The sequence below is a fragment of the Talpa europaea genome, assembly GCF_964194135.1.
Source record: "Talpa europaea genome assembly, chromosome: 14".
Taxonomy (NCBI): Eukaryota; Metazoa; Chordata; class Mammalia; order Eulipotyphla; family Talpidae; genus Talpa; species Talpa europaea.
The window spans coordinates 91,138,732-91,148,016 of record NC_140082.1 but is presented as its reverse complement, the minus strand read 5'-3'; the positions used below and the strand labels follow the sequence as shown (position 1 = coordinate 91,148,016).

Below are 9,285 nucleotides of genomic sequence, written 5' to 3'. Positions count from 1 at the left end.
AAGCCGCACCCTCACGCAGGCTGCCCTGCCTGGTGCATCTGGCAGGGGTCTAGGGCCCGGGGGAGCTCAGCACACCTTCCCCGCGGGTCGTGCCAGCGGGCCCTCGTGGGCGGGGAGGGGGCGCACCCTTGGCAAGCGGGCAGGTCGCGGCCAAGCTGGCGTGTCTGGGCACTCCTGACCTGGGCTCGCGCCGGCCTCAGCCCTCGGTCCCCCCGCTGCGCTGGACGGGCTCCGGGACACCAGGGAACACTTAGCCGGAGGCGGCTTCTCCCGGGGCGCGGCCCCCAGCCTGGCCTGCGGCGACGGGCGGCAGGGGGAGCCGCGGGGACCGGGCTGGGCTGCGCCTCCCGCGGGACCCGAGGGACCCGAGGGCTGCAGAGGCCTAGGGTTAGGCCAGGCGCTGACCCCGCGCAGGGGAGGCCGGTGCTCTGTGGGGTCTCCGGGGTCCTCTGGGAGCCGGTGGGCGGGCGGGGGTAGGTGGTGAGTGAGCAGAGGCAGCAGTGGGGGGCGGCTCCTGCCCCGGGCCTGGAGGGGTCTCCAGTGTGGCGCCATCCAGTGTGGCGCCGCCAGGGTTAGGCCAGCCGGGGCCGGGGCTGCGCGTGCCTGGCGAGCTCTGTCATCGCCGGGGCACCCCCTTCTCGTCCCGTGTCCGGGTGCTCCTGAGGCTCCGCCTCCGCCCTGGCGGCTCATCCCCTGTGCCCGGAGCCAGGAAAGGCGGCCGTACCCTGCCTGCCCCCGCCCGGCGCCCCCGCCCTTGGAGCCGGTGGACAAGACCGGGGTCTCTTCCATCCCGCGGGCTCCCGACGCCGGCGCACGCCAGGCCCCGCGGTCAGGGCGGGTGGTTCTGGGACTGGCACGACCCGCGGGGAAGGTGTGCTGAGCTCCCCCGGGCCCTAGACCCCTGCCAGATGCACCAGGCAGGGCAGCCTGCGTGAGGGTGCGGCTTCAGGGTCTCCTGCGCCTCTCCCGGCACCCCCCGTCCAGAGCGCGGGTGAGGAGGGACAAGCCACGGGCCCAGAGGGCGGCTGCGGCCCGGCACGCTCCGGGACAGAGTCGGGGGCCCGGGGCGGTCACCCACCTGTTGTCCCGCCGGCCCCACAACCCCACAGCGACCGCGCACCCCAGCAGCCCCTGGCCGAGACCGCCCCGGAAAGCCCTCCTGGGTGCTGGCACAGCACAGCTTTATTGCTGAGACGGGAAGGACAGCGGGGGGCTCCCACCCCCGCCCCGTGGCCAGCAGTCCGGGGCGCAGTTGCAGCCGTGGCCGGCGCGGGCATCACCCGTGTGGGTCGTCATCCTGGCCTGGGGCTCCAGCGTGTGGGGCGTGGGGCCGCCTCCGCCAGGCGGGCTCAGACCAGGGGGACCGGGAAGGAGGCGCAGGCCGCCAGCCCGCACATGTTCTTCCCCCGCTCGATGAGGAAGTACCTGGGGGGAGGCGCTGCTGAGGCCCAGGGGCTGTGCCTCGCCCGGGGAGTCCCCGGACCAGGCTCTGCGTGTGGCCCGGCCCCAGGACACGGGGTGGGGGGGGATTGCAATTGGGGTCCAGCCTCTCCCAGGAGGCCGCAGGGCGGGGCACAGCCTCCTGGTTGGGTCTCCGTTGCGCTCAGCACCTCAGGACAGGCCCCAGGAGGGAGGGAGGGTCTGGGGGCTCTTGCCCCCTGCCTGGGCTGGCCACCCACACTCTGGGCAGCCCCAGACCCCGCGGGGCACACACGCCCCAGCCGCTGCCTACCCGTTCATTCCCCAGTAGGGGCCCCACGAGTTCTTCACGATCCAATAGGGCACCCCGTTTTCCTCGCCGTACCCCACAGCCAGCACTGCATGGTTGACTTTGTCCGGTGTCTTATGGCAGGAAGTACTGGGGGGAGAAAGGAAGGCTGAACGCGGTTGAGGGGGAACCCCAGGGCCCCGCGGAGGGTGCCGCGGCTCAGCCCGTGCTGTCCGGGTAGGCCCCCCCGCCTGGCTGCGCCCCTGCCGTCACAGCAGCCCCCAGGGTTTGGGCAACCGCAGGGCCATGGGTCGCCATGGCGACGCAGTTCCCGAGAGGGAATCCCAAGAAACCAGGAGGACCGCAGGTGAGGGCGGCGGCTGTGGCCAGGGCGGCAGGAGGCCTCAGGGCCCCGGCGCCCGCCCGTCTGTCCGCCCCCTGGGGTGCCGGTGCTGCTGCTCGGCCCTGCGGCGCGTCTCTGGGCTAGGAGCGGCCCTGGCGCTGCCCACCGCCCTGGCCTTGGGGTTGCCCGCCCCCCACCCCCCGGGGCCCACCTGGAGTACACGCCCCTTCTGTACATCAGGAAGTCGTTGGTCACCTCGAAGGCGAAGCTCACGGGGCTGTGCAGGGCCACGGCCTCCACCATGGCCTGCTCGTCGCCCTGCGCACAGACCGCGGCTGAGCCGGCTGCGCCCCGCGCCCTGGCCTCCGCCCCGGGGGGCCAGCGGAGCAGGGTGAGGGGAGGCAGCCCCGGGGCTCACCCCTTCGAGGAGGGAATCTGGTGAGAGCAGGACCCCCTAAGAGCCCCGGGGGCCGGGGTCCAGGCCGAGGAGGTTTGGGGAGCCCCAGGTTGGAGCTCCCTGGGAGCTGAGATGGGGGTAAAGCTGTGTGCACCGAATCCAGGGTGCTGTGAAGGGAGGAGGGTCCCCTCGGCGCAGCCTCTCTGACGGGACCTTGGAGCCGCGGGTGGTCGTGGGCAGCCCCGGCCCCTGCCCCGCCCCCGCCCCCGGTCAGCTCCCGGGGTGGGCAGCGCACGCACCATCGTGATGTTGGCCACGTCCTTGACGAAGGCGACGGCCTTGTCTGGCTGGAACTTGCAGGGGCCGTCCTGGGGGCGCGTGGGGGCGGGGGTGGGGGGGTGTGAGGTGCCGGGTCCTCGGGCTCAGCGCCCAGTTCCCAGACCTTTCCAGCAGGAGCGCGGGGCCGGTTCGCACCCCAGAGGCTTAGAGGGGCCTCCCCAGGCTCCCCTCACGCGAGCCCGGAGAGGGCATGGGGGCGTGGAGGGCCGGCGGTTGAGCCTGGCGCGCTGGGGAGCGGGGCCGGGTGGGGCCGGAGGGGGGCACTCACCCGGCCCTTGTAGGGGTAGGCGTCTTCGCCCATGATGCCCTTGTTGTAGCGGATGTACTCGAAGGCCTGGCTGGGCAGACCCCTGCAAGAGAGGGGCACCCCTGGGAGCAGGTGCCACCCACAGGGAGCAAGCCCGCCTGCTCGGACCTCGCTGCGCCCACCTTCCCCCCGGGCCAGGCCCTGAGCCCCCACCCCCGGGACCTTCACCCCGGGCCAGACCCTGTGCTCCCCCCCACACCTTCACCCCGGCTCCCCTGAAGCTGGGCCCACGCGGCGGGCGGGCTGGGCTGGGGGCCGAGGGCTTCCTGCTCTTGATTCATTGGGTCTCTGGCCCACAGGGTGGCGCCGGGGTGGGGATGGGGGGGGGGGGCCTGTGCTAGGGGGTGGGGCTCAGGACCGACAGGCGTACCCCTGGCAGCCGTGGTTGTTGAAGGCCTGAGCACAGTCCACCAGCTGCTGCTCCGCCTGGAGGGACAAGCACAGGCCATGAGCACGGTCCTGTGCCCTGCACCATGCACGCCTGCGCCCCTGAACCCCACAGCCCACGCCCCTGCACCCCTGCACGCCTGCTCAGGGAGAGGCCACGAGCTTCTGCAGGCGGGAGTGTCTCCTTGGACCTCAGGGTCAGCCCAGGGCTGCAGGCTCAGCAGCACCCTGCCTGTCCGGTGACCCCTGGAGGGGCCTGAGAAGGGGGTTCCAGGGGTCGGGGCGGGGCAGACAGGCCTGGCTCCGGCCCCAGCCCATCCTCGCCAGGGTCCACCTCCCCCGTCCCCAAGGGCGGCGTCCAGCCAGGGCTGGGCTTGAGCCTGGCCCCCGCTGCGGCCGCGCTCACCAGAGACAGCAGCTTCCCGCCGGCGATGGCGATGGCGGACTCCAGGGCCCCCGTGGTGGAGAAGGTCCAGCAGCTGCCGCAGGCGCCCTGGGGCGTGAGGTGCGAGGCGTGAGCGCCGGCCCCCAGGCCCTCCCCCCGCCGCCCCACAGGCCGCGAGGCCCCCACGGGCACCCGCTCCTGACCCTCACCCCCAGACCCGCCAGTCCACAGGGGGCGGCCCTGCCTGCCGCCGCCTACCCGCCCCCACCCGGCCACCGCCGAGGCGCTCACGGCCCTCATCCCGCTGCAAGGGGCCGCCCCCGGGCCCACCCCTCAGCGTGTGGCGGTTGGAGGGGCCTGGGCGGCGGGCGGTGGCCTCGGCATCGGAGGCCGCTGGTCGGGGCTGCCGCCTCCCACCCACGGGCTGCGGGAGGGGCCGGGCCGGGGCTCCTGTCGGCGACAAAGCCCAGCACCTGGTGGCCGAGGCAGGGCGGGAGCCCCAGTGGGGGGGACCGAGAGGCGGCGTCCCCTTGAGGAAGCCACTCCCCGTCCCTCGCGGGGGGCGCCAGGCTGCCGTGCCTGGCCTCGGCTCTGCAGGGGACGCTCGCCCCTTCTGTCCCCGGGGCCGGCGGGCGTGGGCGCGGGCGTCCAGGTCCTAAGGGCACAGAGGGCGCCCGGAGGGGGGCCAGGCTGGGGACAGGGAGACGCAGGCGCGGGGCGGGCCTTCCCTGGCGGAGACCCGGGACAGGACGCCGCTGGGGAGACCGCCGGGGCCCCCAGGGTCGGGGAGGGCGGCCGCGGTACCTGGTTCTTCACGGGGGAGACGACGTTCCCCTTCTTCCTCCAGTCCACAGAGGAGGGTAAGGGGCCAGCGCCCCCAAGGTAGCTGCCTTTGGTGGCCGAGCAGTTCTGCGGGAGACGGGAGCGTGTCGGGAACCCCAGGGGTCTGCAGTGCCAGCCAGCCGCCTGCCTGCGGGGGCCTGCGGGCGGGCGGGGAGCGGGTGTGGACTGGCTCGGGGTGCGGGCCTACCTGGGGCTCTGACCAGAGGTACTTGCGTTTAAACTCGGCGAAGCTCATGTCTGAGAACTGGTTCAGCCCCTCTGAACAGGAGACGTGCCCGAGGTCAGGGAGCGCGCTCGTGTGCACCCCCCGCAGGGCCTGCCCCCTCAGCCCTTACCCTGGCCCGGGGCCTGCACCCCCCCCCGCCCCCGCAGCTCCCCCCAGGGCCTCTGGCATGGGCATGGGGTCGGGGTCAGGCCCCAGCCCACAGAGCCGGCCTCCGCCAGCTGCCCCTGCCGGCCCCCCAGCCTGCGGCGCACTCTGGTAGGTGTGGTTCCCCGCGTTGTGGGCCTTGACTTCCCGCCAGTGGCCCAGGAAGGCGCGCAGCCGCTGGGGCAGCTCCCGGGCGCTGTAGCTCTTCTGGTGCTGAAACAGAGCAGGTGGTGGGAAGCTGTGCCGCCCCGGGGGGACACCCGGGGTGGCGGGACCCTTCCGCGACCCCCCCACTCCCAACAGCCCGCTGGCCGCAGGTGCTTGCGTTCCCACCGCCTAGCAGCCCCCCGCGCCCTAGGCTGCTTGTGGCCGGGCCACTTTCCAGCAGCGAGGCCCTTGGCCCGTGGCCCGTGGCGGCAGCGGCGGGGGCGTCCCTCGAGGACACGCGGCGGGCGCCGGCCGGGAGACCCTCCAACTGTCTGTGCTCCCCGGGCCTGGGGCGCCTGGTGCGGCTGCCCCGGCCAGGAAAGGCCGCTGGGTTGGGCTGGAAAGCCCCGCGTCCCCCCACGTTTGGCAGAGTCTGGCTTGCTAAGAGGAAGCAGCGAAGTGAAAACTCAGAAAAGAAGAAGTCGCCACCCACCTGCGCCATCCAGGCCCCGAAGCGCAAGGTCTCTGCGGAACAGGAGAACACGGTGAGCCGGCGCCGGGGTCGGCGGGTTTGCAATTGGGGAAAAACTAGCGGGGCCTCCCCGGCGGCCGGCGGGCTGAGCGCGGCGCTTGAAGCTGCCCGCGGCCTCTGCAGCGCGGGTTCGGTGCCCGGCGGCCGGGGGCCTCTCCCGTCTCCCCGCTGCTCCCCGCAGCAGTGTCTTCCCTCCGTCTGCTGCTCTCCCCGCTCTGTCTCTGGGGAGTCCTCTCACCCCCCACATCTCTGGCCTGTGCCCCAGCTCTTGTATAAATAAATCTATCTTTAAAAAAAAAACCCAAAAAACTAGGCTGTGAGGGCAGCGCGGCTCCCTAGGCAGGCACAGGGCCCAGCGTCTGCCTCAGGAGGGGGTGGAGGTGAGGGGCGCCCGGGGGCTGGGGTGTCCAGCTGCTGTGACCCCTAGGGCGTGCGCAGGGGCGACTGCGCCAGCCAACCTTGACGGCGGGCCCCGCCTGCCCCCTCCGCCTGCCGAGGCCTCTGCTTCCCAGGGCTTCATTTGACACGTCCCGCGGAGAGAGCACGGCCACAGTGTCCGCCGCCTGAGGGCCTCCCAGGCCTCAGGCCGGGGGCTGCTCTGCTGGCTGCGCCCGCAGGGAGGGGCTGGTGTGACTCCCTCTGGCCCCTTCACCCCAACTGGGCCCAGGGCCATGTTGGCTCGGGGCCTCCTGAGTCCTTGCCGGAAGGAAGCACATTCCAGCCTTTTCCTGTCTTCCCGGGCCTGCCCCCCCCAACGCAGGAACCTCTGCGTCCAGTGCCCCCCGTCGTGAGTGTCCCCCCTCGACAGCCGCTCACACGCACCAAAGCCTAGGGAGGTTGGGAGCTGTGGGGAGGCGCAGGCCACGGGCTGCCCGGGGGACGCCGCGGGCTCAGAGCGCGGGGTGGGCCCCTCTCCGGGCCCAGGGCCTTCTCCAACGTGGGTTTCTGGTTGTCGCAGAGTGGGGGAACTGGGCCCCCCCTCCTTGTGCCCCCTCCCCCTGCACGCCCCTCCCTGGGCTCCTCTCCCTGCGCGCCCCCCTCCTGCGAGTTTTGCCTCCGCCCTCTCAGAGGCCACAGGGTTCAGGCGAGTGACCCCCAGGGCTATTTGAGCAGAGTTGGGGGCGAAGGGTCACAGCACTGGATTCCTCAGCTCGGCCGCGCCCAGATCAGCTCCGGACGCCAGGCGGAGCCAGAGCCGTCTCTGCGCAGAGGCGCCCGCCCCCGGCAGCGGCTGCCCGGGCCTGATGTGGGCAGCTCCTGAGGGCCAGGGCAGGGGGGCGCGCAGGCTGGACGGGCGCGGGCTCTGCTCCGCACTGGCTGGAGGTCAGTGGGAAAGGCCGGGGATGGCCCTGGGGAGGGACCGAGGGGTTTGCTGCGATGCCCCCCACCACGGGGCTTCTGCGAGAGGGGTCCTGTCGGGGCGCCTGCCCGCACGCAGCCACAGCCCAAGGGGCGCCTGCGCTCCGAGTGTTAGGGGGAAAAGGAGGGGCTGTCCTGTAACACGAGCAGCAGGAGCACTTGTAGGCACTCCTGGCCCCCGGAAACCCCGCGCAGCTGAGATTTCAGTGTTCGTCGTGATAGTTTTGGGGACACGACCAGGCTGCTTTCCTGCCTGAGGCAGAGGCCGCAGGGCCCAAGTCAGCCCGGAAGACTTACTAGCAGGGCGCAGCCCGCCCTCCCCCGCAGCCGGGCGGGAAGTCCTGGCGGGAAGTCCTGGCGCAGCGGGCACGCCCCCAGGCCTGGGACTCCCGGGCTGGCAAGGCTCACCCCAGGGGCCATCCACCTGTGCCCGCCAGCCCCCCTTCCGGCACCAGGGCCGGTCACGTGACCTGGGGGGAGACTGACGCTGGCCAGGCAGGCCCCCCTGGCCAAAACTGCTTCCTGGCCGGGACCTCACAGGGGGGCGGGAAGGAGCGCCCAGCCGGAGCGGGCCCCAGGGCCCTGCGAGCCGCCCAGGTCCCCCCATGTGCCCCCCAGGGCCCGGTGCCCATGTCCCCTGCCAGGAATCCCTGCAAGCAGACCCCTGGCCCGCGCGGCCCCCACCCACCCTGCGCCCCGCGCCCCGGGGAGGCTGCCCAAAGAGGCGGGAAGTCCCGGTCGCCTGGGGACAGACCAAAGTCCTCCCGGGGCGGAGCGGGGAGGGGGAGAGGGGCGGGGGCCGCGGCTCAGGGTCCAGGCTCGGCCGCGAGGGGCCTGGACACCGCCCGCCTGCTGCTGGCTGTGAGGACCAGCCCCGCGGCCCCCTGCACCGCGCGCGGGGCTCCCCGGCGTGGGACAGCGCGTCCCAATTCCAGCCTGGGGAGCCCCAGGCCTCGCGCCCCCGGTTCCCCGTACCTAAGGAGCTGGCGGGCGGGGCGACGGCGGGGGCCCCCAGGAGCAGCGCCCCGGCGCAGAGCAGCGGCAGCAGGGCCCGCATGGCGCGCGGCTGGGTCGGCACTGGCGGGGCGCCCCGCGGCTGGGGCAGCTGGGCGGGCGGGCGGGGCCAGCGCCGGGGCGGGGCCCCCACACCTGCGCCTGCTCCTCCCGCTGGGGTGCCTCTGACCTGCTCCCCGCCAGCCATCCCTGTCCCCGGCCCCTCCCCCAGCCCTCAGCCCCTCTCTCCTGCGGGGCCGGGGACACTGGCCCAGACGGGCTGCGCCCCCAGGCTGCCGGTGGAGGGGTCACGCCTGACTTCTCGCCTCCCCAGCCCCCCCTCCCTGCCTTCCCCCCCACCCCCTGCTGGCGAAGGGCTCCCAGCTGTGGGGGCGCGGCCCATGCTCCCCGTCTCGGTCGCCCTGTCCACAGCGGCGGTGGCCCCCGGGACTCGCTCGCGGTCTGGGGTGAGGCAGCGGCTCGCGGGGACTGCAGGCAGGAAGCATGCAGGTGTGGGGCGACCCCTGGGCGCGTCCCCAGCCACTGGGCAGGATTTCGCGGGAGGGGCGCTGGGGCTCCCCGGTGCTGGTCGTGGGGCAGGGTCCAGGCGAAGGCAGCGCAGGTCTGAGAACTGGCCCGAGGCCCTCACCCTGGAAAGAGGAACCAGCCCGCCGGGCCGGGCTGGGAGGCGCTGGGGCCTCGTGGGTCCCCCTGCTGCTTCCAGGGCCCGCGCCCCAGCTCACCCCACCGCCCGGAGCGACCCAGATGGGGCACCTGCGGCTGCCTCCTCTGTCCTGTCTGCGAGAGGCCTCGCTTTTTGCGGGACCCGCCCCGGCAGGCTACGCTCCCTCCGGAGGGGCCGCCTTCCGGGAGGGGCGCGCGCGTGGAGTTGGGGTGAAGGGGGAAAGCAGCAGGGGGGGCTCCAAGCCCGCAGGAAGCTGACACCGGCGGTTCTGCCCCACCGGCCCCTGCCCCCGCCACTTCCTTCCCGAGAGCAGACGCCGTGAATCACCCGGGGTGCGGACCACAGGGCCATCCCTACGTCCCACCCCCGCCCCATCCGCCCCGTGCCCCCCACCGCCCACCACCTGCGCTGCCCACCTGCGCGCACTCACCCTGCCCGGGGGCCCCTGCGTGGCTGGAAGCCATGGCTGTGAGGTTGTGGGGCCAGGCTG

The 9,285-nt window shown here is 73.7% G+C and overlaps 1 protein-coding gene across 1 annotated transcript; it reads right to left on the bottom strand.

Moving 5' to 3' along the window:
* Nucleotides 1–1,201: 1,201 nt before the first annotated feature.
* On the bottom strand, nt 1,202–8,174 carry CTSH (cathepsin H; the record flags this gene model as incomplete). The annotated part of the gene is made up of 12 exons (XM_084254102.1): nt 1,202–1,425; nt 1,733–1,858; nt 2,263–2,369; nt 2,748–2,816; nt 3,056–3,137; nt 3,465–3,520; nt 3,888–3,974; nt 4,671–4,775; nt 4,897–4,967; nt 5,187–5,292; nt 5,720–5,751; nt 8,093–8,174. 12 exons carry the CDS (start codon nt 8,172–8,174, stop codon nt 1,350–1,352), a joined length of 999 nt encoding a protein of 332 aa, XP_084110228.1. The 3' UTR covers nt 1,202–1,349.
* Nucleotides 8,175–9,285: the final 1,111 nt, after the last annotated feature.